Here is a 24,380-nt window from a genome sequence, read left to right on the forward strand (position 1 = left end):
AAATCATGATGTGAGGGTTGGCCTTCAAATCTTAATTAAAATCCCCTTTGTGGACCCCAAAATCCAAATTGGGGCACCAAAGGTGGTCTACTAGGTCTCCAACTACTCAAAATGTCCATCTCTACTCCATGTTGAGAGCTTTCCAAGTGCTACTAGCCCTTTCATGTCTTGGAAGGTGAGACCATCCTCATCTGGGGTCTGGATCAGCTACCATCTCTTAGAGAATACCAAGGTCAACTTGGGGGCATGCTGGTCCAAGTGCATCATCCTGAAGAATGTAGTGCAAAGTGGCAGACTGTCTGGGGTGCAGAAGGTGTCAAGGGGTAAGCGTGATGCATTGCTACAATTCAGAGACCCAAGTATTTCAATGCTTCTCCCGTGGGTGCCAATATACTTCTCTAAGGCCTGCGTGCCTTTGGATAAGGTGCCCAAAGCCTGGGCTGGGGAACCACTTGATAATTATAACATAAAGTCTAGTGAAAGCAACTAGTCATCAGGTATAATAATCACTCTTGTATCTAAGTGATACCAAGCTTGAATATAAAGCGATATTTAATACTTCAAATGAGACTGCCCTTCCAAAATTAAGACCTTGAACTCGTAACAGTGTTTCTTCCTGTTAATTTCCCACTGTTTTATGCTTAGTACAATCAATTAGCCCAATTTTTTCTTCAATTAGCAATAATTTGTAAACAAAATTAATCTTCCAATGACAACTAACAATTGTAGATAGAACAGTAAATCCAATATGCAATAGAAGACAATCGAGCAATGACAAGAGACACGAGATTTGGTCAAAGACCTGGGAAAAACCTTTCAAATTCTTTTGTTAGATTGTCATCAAATGTTCAACAGAGAGATACAATGTTCCCATAATGAGTCAAACATCAACAACTTTGACTATCCAACAATTCACTAAACAATATCCAAGAGATGAACCCAAAAGTCAAATCTGGTCAACAAGTCAAATCTGCAATTTTTGTCAAAGTCAACAACAGTCAAAGATGCACTAACTAGTCCTAAATTCAACAATCAAACAGCGTCCAAATCAGATTGATCAAATGTCAAAATACTTGGCCTCCTTTGTTGGTCAAATTCAAGTCAAAACAGTGCCAAAAGGAGCTCGGTCAAAGGAGAGAATTTGTGGTCAACCCCAATCAAATAACCCAAAAAAGTTCGTATCCTCCACAGAGAAATTCGACCTCCAAAAATCAAAATTTTGAAAGTCAAAATGCCAAGTCAAACTTGGTCAACAACTGGTCAAACTCTCCATGTAGAAAAGTCAACGCATATTTCAGATTTGCCCTTCTTTCCTTCGCACATGTTAGCTCAGCTACCTTTGGTTTAGACCTGTGAGAGAGAGAGAGAGAGAGAGAGAAGATGTGTCGATGTGATGCCCAAATGAGGTTGCCTTGATGTGTATTTATATGCTTCTTTGGAGACCCAATTATGACTTTAGGCCGACTTGTACTTTTGTGTACTTGTGGGTTTTCCCTTAAAAATAATATTGTTCCTTGACCAAATTAAATTCTTCCAAGGGGTAGTAAGGGTCTTTCTTGACGAGGAAGGTTGTCCAAAGGAGGGAATTTGTCCTTGAGCTATCAAATTAACACTCCCGCTTAGCTAGGGAGAAATTTCCAACTACATCAAGAATCTTGTCATCTCAAATCAAGTCATATCTCATCTCTGCTCATCTCTGTTGAACACTCTCGATTCCAAAGAAGAAGAATTTGAGATCATAAGGGAACTCAAGCTACCACCCTCTATCTTAAGGATAATAGGCAAGATCAACTTACCACAAAGGTAAGGATCACACTCTATCCTGTTGACTTGTGACAATAGGCAAAATACCACTTACCGTAAAGGTAAGGATCACATACTATCCTATTGTCCGCTGATCTTCCCAACTTGACCCTCAAGAGTCAGTGGTAGAACATGTGCATCCCATCACTTGAGCAGGATACCATTTATTAGGAATAGTAAGGATCTCAAACTATCTCAAGTATACTCACCCATTAGCTACATGGGAAGAAACAATCCCAACAAGCTCAGCTTGTAGGTAGGAAGCCAACCGGTGTATACTTTGTCGAGTCCAATGAGTGACAATAGGCAGGATACGTCTTACCATGGAAGGTGAGGATCACAGACTATCCTATTGTCCAAAGTTCCCTCAACCCCAAGAGCTCTCAGGCTCAATTCCTCTCCCTGTGAGCTCAAACAAGGGGGAAGAGCATAGCTCAATATTCTCGATTAGTTAGGATCCTTACCCGATAGGGTCACATCCATTAGTCCAAGCTGCTCTCTGAAGACCAAAAACTTCCCTTTCGGCAAAGCCTTGGTGAGTATCTCTACTATTTGCTCGTCAGTCAAAATATGATGGAGTCTAACAACTCCTCTCTGCACTGTGTCTCATAAGTAGTGATATATGATCTCAATATGCTTGGACTTGTCATGAAACACGAAATTCTTTGCTAATTGGATCCCACTCTTGTTGTCACAGTATATCATTGTCGTATCCAAGACCGGCTCAAACAACTCTCCAAAGAGCTTCCTCAACCATATTGCCTCGCAGCTAGCCATGCTAGCAACAATATATTCTGTCTTGACCATACTCAAAGCTACAGAATTTTGTTTCCTACTCATCCAAGATATCATGGAAACCCCAAACTAAAGCAACATCCTGATGTGCTCTTCCTGTCAATAAAATTTTCGGCCCAGTCAGCATCAGTGTACCCATGAAGTCTCACGTCCCTGGCAGTATATGTCAGGGCAAGATTGATCATCCCATGCAAATATCTTAGCACATGCTTGGCAGCAACCCAGTGTACATGAAGAGGCTCTATCATAAATTAACTCAATGTTAATTGCAAAACATATGTTCGAATGGGTGTTCACGAGGAACATCAATGCTCCAATCAATTGTTAATATTTAGAGGGGTTCACCAAGTCAAGTTCAGCATCATCTCCACATAACTTCTTGAAATTCATCTCCATCGGTATGGTCCAAGACTTGCATTCTACCATTCCAAATTTTTCCAACAATATCACAACATATTTTCCTTGACAAAGGAAAATCTCATTGGGGCTTTGCCACACCTCTAAGCCCAGGAAATAGTTCATCAAACCAAGATCTTTCATTTCAAACTCGGAGGTCAACTCCCTCTTACACGCTAGCACCAAAGGCTCACTACCTGTCAAGAATAAATCGTCAACAAATAAAATGAAAATAAGAGGCATACCTTGGACCACTTTAAAGTAGAGGTTTGTATCAACATTGCTTCTCGTGAATCCAAGCTTCACCAGGTAACTATCAATACGGGCATACCAAGCTCTAGGGACTTGCTTTAAACCATAAAGTGTCTTCTTCCACCTGCAAACTTGAGTCTTCCTTGAGTCTTCCTGTCCTTCACTTCAAATCCCTGTGGTTGCTCAATGAGTATTCCTTACAATAGTATGTCATGAAGAAATGCAATCTTCACATCCATCTGGTGAAGGGTCCATCCTTGATTAGCAGCAAAGGCAACAATGGATCTGATATTGGTATAGCGGACCACTAGGGAGTTGAAGAATCTAGGGCAATTAGATATAATAGGATTCTTATAGACTTGATAACAATTTGTGAAGCACTTTTCCAATTTAACTTGTTAACTTGATCTTCTTCTCTTATTATTATTGTATGTGTGTTTACTTCATCAAACCGATATCAAAACACAAGAAACAAGAACACAAGATATTGGATCTCTGCCAAGGCAAAACCTCTCTCTCTTAGAGAGGAAAACCCTCCCGTAAATTTCTCTTATTGAAGCTTCTATTGATCAATGCCAAGCCCTAGACCCTTGACAAGAATATCCTCCAAGCACAAGTCAAGTCCTTCCTTCTTCCGACATTTTGTTTCTCAGCACTTCGTCCTCCTCTTTCCGGCACTTCATCCTCCTTCTGGCAACTGGTGATAGACCTTGTTATGTGAGCTCTAGAAGAGATACTTTATCTTTGATCCTTAGTCAGGTTCTTCACTTATAGAGATGCCTTCCTTCTCTTGACCAACTGAGCACCTTCTTGATGTGTAGTTGCAGACTTTATATGACAACACTGCAGCCCTAGTTTCTCGCATGTGTGGGAGGTTTCCTTGTGTATTTGACTCCTTTTACCTTCGCTGGGGAGAACCTCTACTTCGCTCTAGTGGGAGGCCTTATAGGCCTAAGTTTCTAGCCCAAACAATGAGAGATATGAAACTATTATGTTGTTGTTATGACCACAGAGAGACCTAATTTTCTTGTACGTGTGACTGTGATTTACCCTTAGAACAACCCTCTAAACTTCAGTTTCTTTGTTGCACTAGAGGCTCCTTTTACTTTGACTTTCTTCACCCTTTTTCAGTCTTCCTTTTCTCGTTAATTTCAGAGGTATCACTGCTTATCATTGGAGGAGTGGACAACCTCTGTACATAGAGGATTGTCCCTCCTTTAGGCCGACTTGACTTTTCCACTTCGTTTTTACTTCCTTGGTGATGTCATTGCATGGAAGGACTTGTGACTTTGCTTAGATGGATATCTTTGACTCTTATACAAATATATACATGGTGTAACATGCCCTTAAGGGTCTTCAACATTTTCTTTTGACTCTTTGACTTACCTATAACACTTTGACACGTGCTAAACCTATTTCAATGAACAAGAAAGTCATTGATAAATATAACAAAAATAATATTTCTTTTCTTTTATAAATACAAAGATCAAAAGTACATTTATGAAGACCGAACCTAGTTACACTTTCTTCAACACTCCCTCTTAACTAGGGAGGTATTCATAAATCATTACAAGGTGTTTGGCTATTTTTCAATCTTGAAGAATTCACATAAGAGAAATCGGATTGGCAATCCATCTGTTATAGCATCATAGTAACCAACATTGTTTATATCAAGGCCTTGACTAACAGCTCTATCTCTCATAAGATCAGAGCACAATGTTGGTGAGACCAATGACTTATAGACACCTTAATCATTGTCTCTCAAGGTACATACCCACCTAGGTGTTCACTGAGTATGACCTTCTAGGACTATTCTTGTCTTGGGTTCCCAACCCTCAAAGAATATTGGTCCTCTTGCTCTTATCTTGGATTCCCTACACATCCTCAAAGAGTATCAGATGTCAGATGATTACCCAATCCTTCCATTCTTTCTTCCCAAGTGAAGACAAGAATGTTGTGTCTATCTCTTCCTCTTAATTGAGGAAGACATGCCCAAGTTTCCTCTGACCAAAAACTTGATCAAGCTCCTTTGTAATTGGGAACTTGTTAGAACTCCCTCTTAGTTAGGGACTTGTCCATTCATTAGCAACTTCTTCTTCATGGGTCATTCAACTACTTGATCTCCTTCTTTCTTTTGATGTCATGAAGTCTTTGTTTGAACTTCTTCTTGGTAGGGCATCAGCCACATATCACTTTCCTTCCTAGATTGTCATGTCATTTTTTTCTTCGTGGAAAGTGCCCTTCTTGGTGTATGTTAGTATCTTTCGTCATCTGGCTACTCCTTTATCATTTGTCTATACTTCTAAATATTTATCATAGGGATGCTTAGTTGTACTTGCTTGTTCCCATATTTCGATCTAGTAGCCCTTCGTGACTTCATCCTGATATTACTTTAACATCAAATAGTGCTTTTATTGGATGGCTTCTTCATCATGACATCTTTGTAGAGTTGAATCAGGTATTTGTACCTTAATATCTCCAAGGCCTTCATAGGTGTCAAGGGTCCCTTGATCTTTTTCTTCCTTTGTCAGAGTTGTCATGCCTTCTTTCAGGAGATGTCTTTAATGGATCTTGTCAGATAGTGATTCTTTGTGACCATGGTGTTCTTCACATGCTTGATCTCTTTCTTCATTTGCTTCTTTTTGAATTGATTAGTCAACCACCTTATACTCCTTATAGGAGCACTTCTTCATGTTGACCTTCATTCAATTATAGTATATGCCTTCGAGCATGTCATTGGTGAAAGAGATCCTTTTATACTTGATCATGCTTTAGAACTATTCCCATGACCCAATAATATATATGATGACATGACTTAAACTTTGAAGCATACATACCTCATCTTGATTTTGCTTTGATCATCGTGGCTTCATTTGATGGTTCTTCTTGATTGGTGTGGCATTTCTTGCTTCATCTTTTCTTGCCTGCATATCATTTTTTCTTGAATTCCATGAATGGGACTTCCAATGAAACATCTACTCTTATTTATGAACCTTCTTTTGAAGATTTTATGAGAGGATCTTGAAGAACCTTATCTTGCAAATGTTTCTTCCTTTTGATGATAAAGGCTAAGATTTTAATCATGATCAAGTATTCTTTCATTGTGGATGAGGTCCTATAATAGGTATGCTCCTTCTACATGAATATCTTGAGCTATATCTACACCAAGCTCCTATATTCTAGAAGATGCTACTTAACCATGCATTCTATCCTATTTCCATATGCTCCTATGCTACTCAAAACTTTGAAAGAAGACTTAGATAAAGAGGTTGACTTAGTCATATTAGAGATCTGGAGGATCTTCCTTCTTTTGCTTCTTGTCTTCTTCTTTCACTTCTTTCACTTCTTGAGTTATGTGAGCTTTTTCTCTTTTTCTCTTGTTGTTGTTGTCCTTCTTAAGTTTGGGACAATCCCTTTCATAGTGTCCATATTTTCAATATCCAAAGCATTGGACTTTGGACATATCTCTATTGCTTGTTCTTCGTGAACCAAATTTTCCCTTTCTCTTGGCCATGGTAGTAAATGCTTGCTCCTTTGATCCCACATCATCCTTGGCTTTGAGTCTAATTTCCTCTATCTCGCATAGAGACCATAGTTCACTTAGTGGGGTAGCTTCCGTCTTGGCATATATGCTTGATGTGAAGTTGCCCCAATCCTCAATTAGAGCATTGAGTACTACAGTTGTCATTTCTCTGTCAGACGTGACTTCTCCTAGTTCTTGAAGTTGACCTCTCATCTCAAAAATCTTCATGAAATAGGGAGTTATTCCTTCCTTTGATATCTTCATCTTGTACAAACCATTTCGTAGAGATATCACTTCTCCAGTTATGCTTACCTAAAATTAGCTCAATTAGTTTATCATAGAATTACTTTGATGTTTCAAATTTGCAGACATAAGGAATAAGAGTGTCTTTGATAGATTCTATTAGAATTCTTTGAGCTCTTGTCTCATCCTTATTGTACTTTGCTAAGGCTTGAGTTTGTTCCTTAGCAGGGATAGTGGTATTCACTTTGATGAGGTCTAGAAGTTCATTCTCTTTGATAAGTAGATCAATCCTCTTCTTCCATGCAAGGAAATTAGTGGTCCCAACCAATTCGTTGCTTTCCTTGCAAAACAACATTGATGTATGTTCAGGAGGGGACATATATACTTGATAGAGTTTGAGATGTAGTGAACTTGCTTTCTTCTTGAAAACTTGATGGTTTGCCTTCTTGGATCTTGATGCTCTTCAAATTGCTTTCTTCAAATAGACTTGCTTGATTATGAGATTTGCTTAGACAGTGAGACTTGACTTGTAGTGCTTCTTCCCTTGAAGATGGTGTAGCTTGATGTAGGTCCTTCTTTGACTTGATCTTCTTGTAGGTGTCTTTGTATGAAAGGCTTCTTGCTTTGTAGTCCTTGATGAATAGTAGATGGTAGACCTTCTTGTCCTTGATGTGTTTGAGACTTCTTGGCTTGATGCTTCAACCTTGTAGTTGTTCTTGAGATGTCCTTCCTTGATGAGTCACCTTATGAGTGTTCTTGAGATGCCCTTTCCTTGATGTGTCACCTTAGCTCTGATACCATGTTGAAGAATCTAGGGCAATTAGATATAGTAGGATTCTTCTAAACTTGATAACAAATTGTGAAGCACTTTTCCAATTTAACTTGTTAGCTCGATCTTCTTCTCTTATTATTATTGTATGTGTGTTTACTTCATTAAATTGCGATCAAAACACAAAAAACAAGAACACGAGATATTGGCTCTCTGCTAGGGCAAAACCTCTATCTCTTAAAGAGGAAAACCCTTTCATAAATTTCTCTTATTGAAGCTTTTTTTTGTCAATACCAAACCCTAGACCCTTGACAAGAATATCCTCCAAGCACAAGTCAAGTCCTTCCTTCTTTTGGTACTTTGTTTCCTTGATGTGTCACCTTAGCTCTGATACCATGTTGAAGAATCTAAGGCAATTAGATATAGTAGGATTCTTCTAGACTTGATAACAATTTGTGAAGCACTTTTCCAATTTAACTTGTTACCTTGATCTTCTTCCCTTATTATTGTATGTGTGTTTACTTCATCAAGCTGCTATCAAAACACAAGAACACAAGATATTGGCTTTCTGCTAGGGCAAAACCTCTCTCTCATAGAGAGGAAAACCCTTTCGTAAATTTCTCTTATCGAAGCTTTTATTGATCAATGCCAAACCCTATACCTTTGACAAGAATATCCTCCAAGCACAAGTCATGTCCTTCCTTATTTCGACACTTTGTTTCTCAGCGCTTCGTCCTCCTTCTTCTTCTTGCAACTGGCGATAGACCTTGTTATGTGAGCTCTAGAAGAAATACTTTATCTTTGATCCTTAGTGAGGTTCTTCACTTATGGAGATGCCTTCCTTCTCTTGACCAACTGAGCACCTTCTTGATGTGTAGTTGCAGACTTGATATGACAGCACTGCAACCCTAGCTTCTCGCACTTGTGGGAGCTTTCCTTGTGTATTTGACTCCTTTTACCTGCGCTTGGGAGAGCCTCTTCTTCGCTCTAGTGGGAGGCCTTATAAGCCTAAGTTTCTAGCCCAAACAATGAGAGATATGAGACTGTTATGTTGTTATTGTTATGACCGCAAAGAGACCTCCTTTTCTTGCACGTGTGACTGTGATTTACCCTTAGAACAACCCTCTAAACTTCAGTTTTGTCTTCTCCTTCTTCGTTGCACTAGAGGCTCCTTTTACTTCAACTTTCTTCACCCTTTTTCAATCTTTCTTTTCTCGCTGATTTCAGAGGTATCACTGCTTGTCATTGGGGAAGTGGACAACCTCTATATATAGAGGATTGTCCCTCCTTTAGGCCGACTTGACTTTTCCACTTCGTTTTTGCTTCTTTGGTGATATCGTTGCATGGAAGGTCTTGTGACCTTGCTTGGAGGGATATCTTTGACTCTTATACAAATATATACATGGTGTAACATGCCCTTAAGGGTCTTCAACATTTTCTTTTGACTCTTTGACTTACCTATAGCACTTTCACATGTGTTAGACCTATTTCAATGAGCAAGAAACTCATTGACAAATATAGCAAAAATAATATTTCTTTTCTTTTATAAATACAAAGATCAAAATTACCTTTATGAAAACCAAACCTAGTTACACTTTCTTCAACATGGTGCAAATATATCATCATTCTTCTTATGAAGGCTACTCTCATCCCTTTGTCTTCCAAGGTAGATATACATACCAAGTTCTTCTTTAATCCTGGAACATAAATAACATCGTGAAGAATAATGGATTCCCCAAAATCCCAATGAAAATTAATAGAACCAAAGCCCTTCACTGGATATGTAGAGTTGTCTTTAAAGATTATCTTTAGATTTGTCTTCCTCTCAATCAGATTTGAGAGGACTTCCTAGCACCCAGAGAAATGTCTAGAAACCCCATTCTCTACCAGCAAACTATCACAAGTATCTGGAGAGGAACTAGAAAGAGTAGAAATAAGAATAAATTCAAATTGAGTGGCAACTATATTATTTCCATACCTAGAATTCCTTGATCTCTTTCAAGGACGAGGTCCTTCTTCGCGATCATCAAGAGCATCTCTCCTATCATCTCTTCTTCTTTCATCTCCTTTTCTTCCATCATTGAACCTAATGTTGTTGAAAGCATGATTGTTGTTGTAATTGGACCTTGGAGCATCTCTTTCTTTCAGACAGTCTCAGGTATAGTGACCAGGCTTGTGGCAATCGTAGCATTCAATATTCCTTAATCTTCTGTTAGAGTCCTTTGATTGAAGGTCAAACTTTCTTGAACCATATGGTCTCCCTCTTCCTTTTCTCTTCTTGTCTTGTGCAACAAATGCAGAGGGATCTTCTTCTTCGCCTTTGAATCCTCCCTCTGAAGATCATCCTCGTTTGTTCTTAACTATATTTGCCAACCAACTCATCAAATGTCGAAAATTTGTCATTGTTGCTTATAGTAGTGATTACAGTTTCCCAAATAGGAGGAAGACCTTGAAGAGTGACCAACACCAACTCTCTATCAAATATAGGCTCACCGGCAATTTGCAATTGATCCCTTAGTTTGGATATCCTCATGACATAGGATTGCATAGATTCCCCCTTGTTCATCTTCATGTCCTTGAGTTGATTCTTCAAGGAGAGGATATGATTCAAATTGTTGACCTCATACATCCCAACCAGCTTATCATAGATGTCCTTAAACTTCTTCAATTTTCCAACATAAGTAAGCAAATGATCTTTCAAGGAATCAATAAGAATTTTCTTGGCTTTGAGCTCACCTTTCTTATATTTTGACTTGGCAGTAGCAGGAGCATTTTCTGGTGGCTCAAGTACTTTTCCTTCCACATATTCCAAGACATCATTATCATCCAATATGACTTCCAACCTAATCTTCCAAGGAGCAAAATTTGATGAGTCACCCAGATTCTCTATATCCTTGAAATAAGAGGTGGACACCTTGACCAAGTCAAAATTAATCTCCCAATGACAAATAGCAATTGTAGATAGAACAGTGAATCCAATATGCAATAAACGATAGTGGAGCAATGACAAGAGACACAAGATTTGGTCAAAAGACCAGGTAAAAACTCCACAAAGGGGAAAATCATTTCAAATTATTTTGTTATTAGATTGTCATCAAATGTTCAGCAAAGAGATACAATGTTCCAATAATGAGTCAAAGGTCAACAACTTTGATTATCCAACAATTCACTAACCAATATCAAAGAGATCAGTGCAAAAGTCAAATCTGCATTTTTTGTCTAAGTCAACAGCGATTAAAGATGCCCTAACCAATCCTCAAGTCAATGATCAAACAACTTCCAAATCAGCCTGGTCAAAGGTCAAAATACTCAACCTCCTTTGTTGGACAAAGTCAAGTCAAAACAATCCCAAAAGCAACTTGGTCAAAGGAGAGAGAATCTCCGATCAAACCTGTGGTCAAACTACAATCAAGGGTCGCAATCAACCCTAGTCAAACAACCCAAAAAAGTCAGATTCCTCCACAGAAAAATTCGGCCTCCAAAAATCGAAATTTTGCAAGTGAAACCAAGTGAAAATGCCAAATCAAACTTGGTCAATGCTTGGTCAAACTCTCCAAGCAAAAAAGTCAACGCATATTTTAGCTTTTCCCTTCTTTCCTTCGCACGAGTGAGCTTGGGTACCTTACTTCAGACCTATACCAACCAATCACAAGAGGAGAGAGAGAGAAGATATGTTGATGTGATGTCCAAATGAAGTTGCCTTGATGTGTATTTATATGCTTCTTTGGAGACCCAATCATGACTTTAGGCCAACCTTTACTTTTGTGTACTTGTGGATTTTCCATTAAAAATAATATTTTTCCTTTACCAAATTAAATTCTTATAAGGGCTAGTAGGGGTCTTTATTGATGAGGAAGTGGTTGTCCAAAGAAGAAAATTTGTCCTTGAGCTGCCAAATTAATACTTCCCTAGGTAGAAGTGGCTAAAGGACAACCCTATTAGGTGTTTTCCGCGCACAAAGGGAAGTAACATTTCCTCAGTTCAGCCTTCAACCGATAGGTGCTACTAAATAATGACAGTACGGAAGGGAGAAGACTTCATGGCCAAGTGCCATGGTCAAAGGGACCAACATGATGGGGATCCACATCCTGAGTGTATAGATGTGAGGAGGGAAAAATCGTGGATACATGAGGTTACCAACTCGGCCTTTGTTTTTCCACCCCTCTTGTGCGCCTTTTACTTTTGCTTGATTTTTCTTTGTATTACTACTCTTAGCTCAAGGGTCAAAACTTGCTTCAAATGATGTACAGCAATTGTATCACCCCTTAATGATGAGGCAGCTCATTGCCCATCGAGGTTGGGACATCCAAGGGTTCCTTTCATGATGTATAAGAGCAACATGTTTTCAAGAATGGGGTAATGGCCATAATGAGTGAAATGGAGTTCATGCTAAGCTTTTGCCCACGTGTTAATGTGTGTCTCGACCATCTTTTGCATTTTGATATTCTTTGATTTTATTTTGTAGTCATAATATGCTTTTTCTTTTTATTTTAGCTGCATCAACCTCCTAGGGCAAAGTTTTGGGCCCTACCCAAGTATGTGGATGTATGGGCGCCAAATCCCAGAGAACCAATGGTCAACTGATCCCTGTGAAATATGGGCTTGAAATGTAAGATTGAAAGAAGTATGGAATAGGGATAGATGAACATGTTATCTCAAGCAAGGCTTCACAAATAGTGTATCTCCTATACCCATTAGGCCATTATGGGAGGTCTCATTAGACTAGTATCAAATATTAACCCCCCATTTAAGTTGAGGGAACAAAACAATGGTCAAAACCCCACTTCTGGGTCACCCCATAATCCATATCAAAAGCCCAAATACATACAAGCATAAGCACCCGATTGAAAATGAATAAAGTACCTTTTGATTGGAAGCCCACCTTCGTCCATATGCTCATGCGAAATGGGTGAAAAGGCATATGGCTGATGCAGGTGGCGTAGATAATATGGCACGTCATAAGTTAGCAGTGGTTGTCAAGTGTTGCATGGTTGGCCCAATGGATGTGCAAAATGGGAGAATATTTTCCCCTATGCGGTCACCATTTTTTGGTGGGTAACAGGACCAATGAATTTTACTTAGAATAATAAGTAAGTTCTAGTCAATGTTGCACGACTCGTACTCGTATAATACTCGTCTGGGTATTGACTCGACATCCCATATAAGACTCGGGAACGACCCATATAAGACTCGGCAAAATGCCAAAAAACAACAACAACAACAAGAAGCTAAGTTGCAGGAAACGCAGGTACAGGGTCCGTTTCCGTACGGAAACGAAACGGAAACGCGTTTCGCGTACCCGTATACGGCCACGTTTCCCGAAACGGAAACTTGGCCGTACGGCCGGAAACGCGTTTCCAGGCTGTCTGTGCCACGTTTCCCCCAAAAAAACACTTTTTTTTTAATTTTTTTTTTTTTTTTAATTTGTTTTTAAATTTTTTTAGGGTTTCCAGGTAGTAAATGTGATGTAAATTTAATCTTAATGTTTAAATGTTTATGTAAGTAAATGTATCATTCATGCTTTATGATTGCACATATATATAATAATAATTTTTAAATATTTTTAATATATATATATATATATTATTATATATATTCGCGTTTCCCCGTTTCCAAAATTTGGGGAGGTCGCATTTCGTTTCGCTTTCCCGTTTCGTTTCGCTTCCGCGTTTCCCCGTTTCGTGCAACTTAGACAAGAAGGAAACATGAAATATATATATCTATGCGTGTGTGTTTGTGTTATTTTATAAATAACACATTATATTGAAAATTAAGGAAAAGACAAAAAAAAATGGCAACATGAATAAATGAGCTGGAATATTTAAATAAAAAACATAAAATTACAAGCAATGTGCACCATCACTTATATCAGTATTTTCATCATTCAATTTACATATATGTAATATTGACATTCAAGCAAGCAAAGCACCGATGATTCAACCGATAGGGCCTGTTTTTATGTGTGCGCTCTTTAGGGAGAGGAGAGGATCAATCAATTCGTAATGTGATTTCTTTCACATTGTAATGAATAGGTAATTGGAAGAATGTTAAGAATGTCTTGGCAAATTCACTAAGTTTGCTACTCTTTTTTCCTCCCAGCTTTGCATTTCACATTTTTATGTAGCATGGATGTTGGTTCAACAATCAATCTAGGCAGCAAATTAGGCTCTAGCCGTGGGTTGGGGCTTGCCTTGTGGGGAAAGGAAGGCAGGGAACAATATCTTCCATTGACTCATCTAGCCTTTGCCTCTACCTCGATTCTCGAAGGACATCAATTAAGACTATCCACTTTTGATGAAACTACTTATTCCAAGTCTTAAATATGGTTAAAAAAAGCTTAACATGCCTTATCAGTGATTTTGGTTAGAGTGAAAAGTACATTTTTGTTAAGGCCATGCCATGGAAGTTCAACAATCAACACCACCAACCTTGGGGCACATAGAGGGCTTGGTGCTCTTGATTTAAATGCCAATCCCATGCCCTAACTCAAAGAGTAAAGATGTTATCAAAATTATGATGATCACTCTTGAAGCATTTTTTATTATTGGACCTAAAGTTACCATGATCAAACTGAGAATAATAACATGTAGTTTGACAAAAATTATGCCTAATTATAACAACCCAATGATAATGATCCATGGGTGGAATAAAAAAATGATTGAATCATCTTTGCACTTATTTGGAAGAATATGTGCACTACAAATAATTTGATTGCCAATATTTGAAATTTTATCTTTGTTAAATTCAAAACTGATTCAATATCTTTTTTTTGCTTCCAAAGGTGGAAAAACCTATGATAACCCAATTTTCAACCAACAATTATAACAACCATCATTGTCTACTATCCATAGATGAGATAGACTCATCTCCATTATTCAAGGAAAACCACCCCACTTAAAATGACAAACTAGTGGTTTGTAAAGAGACAAAGTTTCGCTCCTACTAGATGGCTCTAATGTTGAAAATAACGGTCCAAGGAGGTGTTTCCTAATGCATTCATCATTTCGATCTATGAAGACGCATTAATGACCCTTTTGTTTAATGACATTACAAGTTTTATTAATGTCATGGAGCAAAGTATTTTTTATGAAATATGTACTATGTACTTTAATTTATTAAAAGTGACTTTATGAGAAAAGTACTAAGTACACTTTATAAAATGAAAATGATCTTTATGTTTTAAAAGTAACTTTACGAGAGAGAAAATGCACATGGTACAAAACATTAAAAGTATTAGGAGGCTCATTATAGGGGGACCACATGAGAGAGGGGATCAAGAGAGGGAATGATCTCCACCATTGATCTAATGAGCTGAGATTTAATCTCAGCCATTAGATCAATGGTGGAGATCATTCCTCCATTAGATCTAAGGGTTAGTGTTCTCGTCTTTTGAAGAGACAAAAAGGGAGAAAGGAGAGAAGAGAGGCTCATTATTCTCATGAGACTTGAGGAGAGAAAAGAGCAAGGACCTTGAGAAAAGGAAGATAGCTTTGTGAGAAAAATTTACCGTAGAGAACAAGAAAGCAAAGCCACAATAGTTCGAATCTTCTTGGAGGCCAAGTTTAAGTCAAGAGGAGAGCTCGAATTTGAAGAAGGTAGTCATAACTATTGTTTGCACATAGGTCGAGGGTTCTAAGCCAGGTCGAGTTGAATCTCTGTCAGGGCCAGCATACAGGCAGCCCGAATTTTCCTCATCACAATCTACACGCATTCCGAGATTCCTATGCACTGTCAACGAAATATTTGGACCTGTTGCAGTGGGTGTATTAGCTCACATTTTAGGGAGAAAACACTTGTTATTTATGTGTGTATATTCTGCTAAGAAAACCCGAATTTCCAGACAGATTAGTGACTGTGCAGTGGTCCGAAATTTATGTGTAAAAGGAGCAGACAGAGGTCTGAAATTTGTCGCTGAGGAGAGTTGAACGTGGGACAGACTTAACAGTTCAGAATTCAGACTGAAAGAGGATTTCAGAGGCTCTCTCCTTAAGGGAAGAGATAAGTACAAATATTCTTGTTGTATTAATCATTGTAAGAAATCTCTAGAGAAGCAAATAAAATTATAAATCATCCTTTCATTGGTTTTCCCTTTGTGGGTATTTCTAGGGTCATTAGACCAAAAATACTGTGTAATTTTCTGAGTGTGTTTGCTTGCATTCATGTCTTGTCTCAGCTGTGAAAACAAAAGAGTAGAGTAGTCTTAAATGTTTTGAGTTAAATGCATGCTAACATATATATCAGCTCTATGCTATAATGGGGTTTCGGCATTAAACCTATGCAAAAACTTGAAACTGGAAAGGGCTACAACATACAAAAAATTTCTACATCCAAGTCCTAGGCCATTAACTTATTTCCTTACATCTAAAGAAGACGATATCTTAGCCAATCAGAAGCAATTTAAGGTCAACTTCGAGATCAAAAGGTGGTTTTAGCCTAGATACTATCTGCAAGAAAGCCATTGTTTGTTGCCATTATCATTGATGCTATGTCCAATGGAATCATGTGCTTCTCATAGCATCTATAGGTTGCGTATATATTGTCTATTAATATAATGAATCTGTAGTCATACTAAGAAAAGGACAAATTTTATTGTCTACAAAGATGCCAATTGGCCAATGATATTGGCTTTGTAATTCAAATATGAAAGCAAATTTCAGGTCCTCTAAGAAATTCAATTTGGTTCACTGCTTGCTTATTCTATGCAAGTGGCGTAGATAATATGGCACGTCATAAGTTAGCAGTGGCTGTCAAGTGTTCCATGGTTGGCCGACGGGATGTACAAAATGGGAGAATTTTTCCCCTATGGGGTTACCATTTCTTGGTGAGTAACTGGACCAATGAATTTTACATAGAATAATAAGTAAGTTCTAGTAAATTTTGCACGACTCATACTCGTATAAGACTCATCTGAGTATTGACTCGACAACCCGTATAAGACTCAGCATATATATATATATATATATATATATGAAAAGAAAAAAGAAACATGAGATATATATATCTATGTGTGTGTGTGTTTGTGTTATTTTATAAATAACACATTATAAATAAATAAACAAAAAAGGCAACATGAATAAATGAGTTGGAATGTTTAAATAACAAACATAAAATTACAAGCAATGTGCACCATCACTTATATCAGAATTTTCATCATTCGATTTACATATGTGATACTGACATTCAAGCAAGCAAGGGACTGATGATTCCACTGATAGGGCCTGCTTTTATGTGTGCACTCTTTAGGGAGAGGAGAGGATCAATCAATTCGTAATGTGCTTTATTTCACTCGACAACCCGTATAAGACTAGGCAAAAACATATATATATATATATATGAAAAATAAGATTAAAAACAAAAAAAGTAAACATGAAATATATAGATCTATGTGTGTGTTTGTGTTATTTTATAAATAACACATATTATTGAAAATTAAAAAGAAAAAAAAATAAAATAAAAATAAAAAAATAAAAAATAGGCAACATGAATAAATGAGTTGGAATATTTAAATAACAAACATAAAATTTTACAACTAATCTAATTTTACATAACCCTAACTAATTTTTACATAACACTCAGCAAAATATATATATATATATATGAAAAATAAGATTAAATTAGATAAAAAATAACCAAAAAAAACATGAGATATATATATCTATGTGTGTGCTTGTGTTATTTTATAAATAACACGTTATATTGAAAATAAAAAAATAAAATCAAAAACAATACAAAAATAAGGCAACATGAATAAATAAGTTGGAATATTTAAATAACAAACATAAAATTACAAGCAATGTGCACCATCACTTATATTAGTATTTTCATCGTTCGATTTACATATGTGATATTGACATTCAAGCAAGAAAGGGACTGATGTTTCAACCGATAGGGCCTACTTTTACATGTGCGCTCTTTAGGGAGAGGAGAGGATCAATCAATTCGTAATGTGCTTTCTTTCACATCGTAATGAATAGGTAATTGGAAGAACGTTAAGAATGTGTTGGCAAATTCACTAAGTTTGCCACTCTTTTTTCCTCCCAGATTTGCATTTCACATTTTTATGTAGCATGGATGTTGGTTCAACAGTCAATCCAGGCAACAAATTAGGCTCTAGCCATGGGGTAGGGCTTGCCTTGTGCGGAAAGGAAGGCAGGGAACAATATCTTCCATTGACTCCTCTAGCCTTTGCCTCTACCTCGATTCTCCAAGGACATCAATTAAGACTATCCACTTTTGATGAAACTACTTATTCCAAGTCTTAAAGAGTAAAGATGCTATCAAAATTATGATGATCACTCTTGAAGCATTTTTTATTATTGGACCTAAAGTTACCAGGTTCAAACTGAGAATAATAACATGTAGTTTGACAAAAATATGCCTAATTATAACAACCCAATGATAATGATCCATGGGTACAATAAAGAAACGATTGAATCATCTTGTGCACTTATTTGGAGGAATATGTGCACTACAAATAATTTTATGCTAGATATTTGAAATTTTATCTTTGTTAAATTCAAAACTGATTCAACATCTTTTTTTTTGCTTCCAAAGGTGGAAAAACCTATGATAACCCAATTGTCAACCAACAATTAGAACAGCCATCATTGTCTACTATCCATGGATGAGATTGACTCATCTCCATTATTCAAAGAAAACCACCCCACCTAAAATGACAGACTGGTGGTTTGTAAAGAGATAGTTTCGCTCCTACTAGATGGCTCTAATGTTGAAAATAAAGGTACCAAGGAGGTTTTGTCCAGTGTTCCACGGGGACTCGCCCCCCCCCCTTAGGGGTCTAGTTTCCTCACTCTCCCGTGCTCCGGGGACTTGGGGACGAGTAGGGGACGTTTCCCCACGCTCCCAAAATGGAGGAAACTCAGGGGGACGTGCCAGGGAAACGTTTCCCTTCCCTGAGGGGACGTTTCCCCACGCTCCCAAAAAAATGGCCTTGCTTATAGTTTATGATTTAATAGACCTAAAGTGGTACAAAGCTACTCATGTTCTGTATGGGGATAACGTCTTGTGCTGTCTTTTGGTTTCAACAAGCGTTATTTTAGAGGGTCAGTATCATGGAAGTTTGTTGGACCATATAGCACGTACATGAATTTTCCCTTTTAAAACTTCTCCTTTTTTTCTCAAGTTATGGCTGGATTACAGTGGGGAGATAACTGGAGTGACGGGCAAAGAATATGAGACATTCAGTTTGTGTTTTTAATTTGCATGACATTTGACATACAAACTATGGAAGCAGCACCTATGTCATGTGGGAAATAATTGGGTGGACTATAGACTAACATGCCTTTACTGCAAGCATGACAAAATACTATGGGCAGCAAGAAATCTCAGAAACTGTCGTTATATATGAATTTATACAGTTACAAAATTTATACAGACCACAGTTGCTCAGCTTGAATTCTCAGGTCTGAAAATTATTTTCACCCCTGAAATACACTGCTAGTTTGAAGTTTGAACTGCATGGCATTGCTCTAATAAGGTAGACAAATTATCTATGCCATCGTTGGTCACCCAAGTTGGTTTGCAGATGGTCATCCTGCAGTCAATGTCATTTGATAGTAAACTGTCAGAAACTCTTTCATGTGATCTTCTCATCTCTCCTGGAACTAAAACTCTTCTTTCAGCATATGGTGTACTGTCTATATTATATATAATATAACAAACTTTCTAGATGTTGGATCCAATACAGCTGGACAACCCATTGTAGTTGCCCCTTCTACTGCCAATGCAGTCTTCCTAATCTGTTCATTTACCTTTTCACAGAATTCAGTGGCTACCTTATCAAGCTGAAGCTCTCCCTCTGTCTGACCAAAATCTAAATTAGAATTTGACCAAGCTGAATTAGAATTTTAAATTTATTATTTTATATGATATTATAAATTTGGATAATGTCAAATGATATTCATATCAATGATCATGCTTTGCAGCTTTTCAATTCAAACCAAATTGTCATAGTGGACTCAATTAATAAATTATATTTTATATTTATAAATTTTTAAGACCCTGACGCCCCCCACGTTTCCTAAAAAGTGGTAGGGAGCTTTTGCATAGGCCGCTCCCGCGCCCCCGCGCCCCCTCGCCCCCTCGTCCCGGAACCTTGGTGGAACATTGGTTTTGTCTAGTGACATTATAAGTTTTATTAATGTCATGGAGCAAAGTACTTTTTATGGGATATGTACTATGTACTTTAATTTATTAAAAGTGAATTTATGAGAAAAGTACCAAGTACACTTTATAAAATTAAAATGACTTTTATGTTTTAAAATTAACTTTACGAGAAAAAATGCACATGGTAAACATTAAAAGTATTAGGAGGCTCATTATAGGGGGGCCACATGAGAGAGGGGATCAAGAGAGGGAATGATCTCCACCCTTGATCTAATGAGCTGAGATTTAATCCCAGCCATTAGATCTAAGGGTTAGCGTTCTCATCTTTTGAAGAGACAAAAAAGGAGAAAGGAAAGAAGAGAGGCTCATTATTCTGAGACTCGAGGAGAGCAAAGAGCAAGGAGCTTGAGAGGAGGAAGATAGCTTTGTGAGAAAAATTTACAGCAGAGAACAAGAAAGCAAAGCCACAGCAGTTCGAATCTTCTTGGAGGCCGAGTTCAAGTCAAGAGGAGAGCTCGAATTTGAAGAAGGCAATCATAACTATTGTTTGCACACAGGTCGAGGGTATCTTCTAAGCCAGGTCGAGTTGAATATCTGTCAGGGCCAGCGTCCAGGCAGCTCGAATTTTCCTCATCACAGTCTACACGCATTCCGAGATTCCTGTGCACTGTCAGCGAAATATTTGGGCCTGTTGCAGTGGGTGTATCAGCTCACAGTTTGGGGAAAAAACACTTGTTATTTATGTGTGTATATTCTGCTTTTCCAGACAGATTAGTGACTGTCCAGTGGTCCAAAATTTATGTGTAAAAGGTGCAGACAGAGGTCTGAAATTTGTGGCTGAGGAGAGCTGGATGTGGGACAGACTTAACAGTTCAGAACTCAGACTGAAAGAGGATTTCAGAGGCTCTCTCCTTACGGGAAGAGATAACTACAAATATTCTTGTTGTATTAATGACTGTAAGAAATTTCTAGAGAAGCAAATAAATCCTCCTTTCACTGGTTTACCCCTTGTGGGTTTTTCTAGGGTCATTAGACCAAAAATACTGTATAATTTTATGAGTGTGTTTCCTCGCATTCATGTCTTGTATCGGCTGTGAAAACAAAAGAGTAGGGTAGTCTTAAATGTTTTGAGTTAAATGCATGCTAACACATATATCAGCTCTATGTTATGATGGGGTTTGGGCATTAAACCTATGCAAAAAATTGAAACTGGGAAGGGCTACAACATACAAAAATTTTCTACATCTAAGTCCTGGGCCATTAACTTATTTCCTTACATCTGGAGAAGATGATCTCTTAGCCAATCAGAAGCAGTTTAAGGTCAACTTCGAGATCAAAAGGTGGTTTCAGCCTAGATACTATCTGCAAGCAAGCCATTTTTTGTTGCCATTATCATTGATGCTATGTCCAATGGAATCATGTGCTTCTCATAGCATCCATAGGTTGTGTATATATTGTCTATTAATATAATGAATCTGCATTCATACTAAGAAAAGGACAAATTTCATTGTCTACAAAGATGCCGATTGGCCAATGATATTGGCTTTGTAATTCAAATATGAAAGCAAATTTCAGGTCCTCTGAGGAATTGAATTTGGTTCACTGCTGGCTTATTATATTCTGCCTGGAAATAATACAACAGAAAGAACAGTGCAAAAATGATGATGTAACTGCTTTATCTTCTCTACCATACTTTGGTTTTAACTTTTATCTGTCTATATGTATCTAATGTTAAAACCATAGTGATGCCTATTGTCAATACGTTGAATTAGAAGATGCATTCTTTTACATGATTGTTCTTTTCTAGGCAACCAATTCTTAACATTGCTTCCTACTAGTTTCACCTTTCTCGGACCCAAACTCATGCCCTACATTTTGTCCTGGTATGTACATATGACGAAAAATCAACTCTCTCATTGCTTTGCTGCAGTTTGAGTGGGCTTGGAAGCATCCAACGCGGTCTGTGGCTGTGAAGAAAGCAGCTGCATGTCTAAAGTCATCACAAGGGACTGCAAGGAAAATAGAAGTCGTTTATACAATGTTAACACTTACAGAATGGAAAGAGTATGTTAAATTGTGATGTTCGATCAGTTTATATTGTATAAACTTGATTTTAACTTTAGTAATTACTGCAAGAAGATTTAGCGGATACTTTTAATCCTGAATTACATCAAAAATTTATGTATAGTTAGATTTAAGTCTAACAATTATGCAGGCACTTACCCACTGTTTTCAATTTATTGCAGTTTGAACCTTACAGTAAACTTCTTGTCAACAAAACACATGAAGTATACCAAGGGTTGCCCCCCTCTCCCTTCTCATATGAAGGTTCAGATTTGTCCCATGGATGAACTTCCTTGCTATCAAGGTACTTGTGGGTCATCCAAAGGAGAGCATTTTTCTAGTGGAAGTGGTCCTGAAAAAACACCTCAGATGTTTAACGGTGAGATGCACCAAAATATATCAAGTGATTTAGTAAACACAAAAAATAAAAATAAAGAAATGACATGTAGATGAAAAGGAAATGCAGGTGAACAAGCACCTTACATGTTTAATGGTGAGTTGCACCAAAATATATCAAGTGATTTAGTAAACATAAAAAATAATAAAAATGACATGTAGGTGAAAAAGAAATGCAGGGGATGTCCTCAAAATTTCTAGATGCAATGTCTCACTGCAGATATATTGGGTCCTGAATTTGCCCCTGCAAGTGAACATGCCCTTCTTCAGCACAACCCTATGTGCAAGGCTGCAAGCTACACCAGAGGGGAAAATAAGTGGAGAAGAAACCACATCTTAGCCTGAGCTGAGAGTTCCTCCAAAGAAACTTTGTGAAGCAAATACAGATGATTATAAAATCACGAAGCTCGTAGATTCATGTTTATTGTTAATACTTCATTACCTGTTATAAAAGACATTTATGACCTGCTAGAACAGATTAACATAGCACACTGACATGGCAGTTCAGGAAATATTTACAATATTTTAGCACAAATTGCAGCCTGCGTGACAATTCTATGAACAGGGTCTGCAGGTATTTCCTTTCGAGGAATTTACTTGTATGTAAATTAACAAGTATATATGGTTTTATTTATCAATACAGGTCCCCCTCACTGAAACTAACTGGTTGAGTATGGTTTTTTAAATTGTTTTTTATATTCAATATGTGTAGCATCATATTGCTTGAGGCACTAGTACTTGTACTACTGCACTTCTCATCGATGATGGATTCATGTATTCAAAATCTAAATAAAATAGTAAAATGCTCATCATGTTACCCATGACATCATATTAACGCACTACAATCATCATGTTGATTGTGGTTTATGACAATTAAGTCATGATCAATTTATAACGTTCTTGAAGGGGCAGTGTGAAAAATTGGCCAACTACTTTAAGGGTTAACTCCTTTTGGCTTCTTGGTTTAAATAATGCTTTGAAAAAAAAGGTGCTTGGTGAACTAAGGATATGTACTCAACATGAATGCAAGCATAAAGTAGAGATAGTGTGATTGTTAAATTTGAGTCTGGATACATGTATACTCAAGGAACTGGCCATGATGACCAAGTCTGAGCATAACGAAGAGAGCGATTGTTAGTGTTAGTGTGGATGCATATATGCTTAAGAAACTGTCAATGTGATGACCAGGTTTGAGCATTGTTTATGCAATCTACAGTCATTGCACATGTAGGGAAAGTTACATGTCCAGCCAGACTATTTCTGGTGTCTCTACTTCAATGATTAGTTTCATGGGAAGACTACTATCCCTTTTATATTGGTAAATAACCTACAATTGACTCCACCATCATATAGCTCCTGCCACACATCTCACTTGAGTGCCTCAAGAGTAGCTTACCACAAAAGGTTAGAAAATGCATTCCATTAACTTGATGGCTACAAAATCTGTAAAGAATTTTTAGGCCTCTAAAGATCAGAGTAGATATGGACAACTTCTCCACGAGTTTATGAAAAGATAGTAGTGGTGCTAGGAAGAAATAAATTCCATTGAATAAGGATGTACATTCTGCATAGGAAGTTGATATTAATAAAAGAGATGCTAAAAAAAGTGGAACGAAAAAGTTGTTGACGAGATTCCAAATTTCCATCAAAATGAGTCATTTGATGCAGAAATGTCCAATATACCAGGTGGAATTCAAGAGTTATTGCAAACATCCAAATTCCAAAGTTAATGAGTGAGCTAGCATGACAATTAAAGATTGTGCAAAACATGCCATGGAATTCAGCACACACAAGCACAAGCTTCTGGAATCTTACACCATTTGGGAATGAAACAAAGAAACTAAGCCTTCAATAACCACGTTTATTGCATGCCTTTATAATGAACATCGCAACAAACTATAAATGGGAAATATGTTTAACAATAGATAAGGAACACGTGAGAAGGATGATTAACTTATAGTTTATTGCTCACGAGGCTTTCTACGTAGGATGAATGGCTAGAATTCTAGTTGT

At 37.4% G+C, this 24,380-nt stretch overlaps 1 protein-coding gene across 1 annotated transcript in view; it reads left to right on the forward strand.

Moving 5' to 3' along the window:
• The window catches only part of LOC149232744 (uncharacterized), a 112,469-nt gene extending 89,443 nt beyond the window's left edge, over positions 1–23,026 (forward strand). The window contains exons 3-5 of the mRNA XM_089379489.1: positions 21,838–21,971; positions 22,154–22,350; positions 22,588–23,026. Of these exons, the coding sequence (XP_089235615.1) occupies positions 21,838–21,971; positions 22,154–22,350; positions 22,588–22,712 (456 nt within the window). The 3' untranslated portion in view covers positions 22,713–23,026. The remainder of the gene's footprint in view (positions 1–21,837; positions 21,972–22,153; positions 22,351–22,587) is intronic.
• The last annotated feature ends 1,354 nt before the right edge of the window (positions 23,027–24,380 follow it).

Source organism: Pinus tabuliformis, chromosome J, assembly GCF_031772625.1.
Source record: "Pinus tabuliformis cultivar Carrire ecotype Pingquan chromosome J, CPIR1, whole genome shotgun sequence".
Lineage (NCBI taxonomy): Eukaryota > Viridiplantae > Streptophyta > Pinopsida > Pinales > Pinaceae > Pinus > Pinus tabuliformis.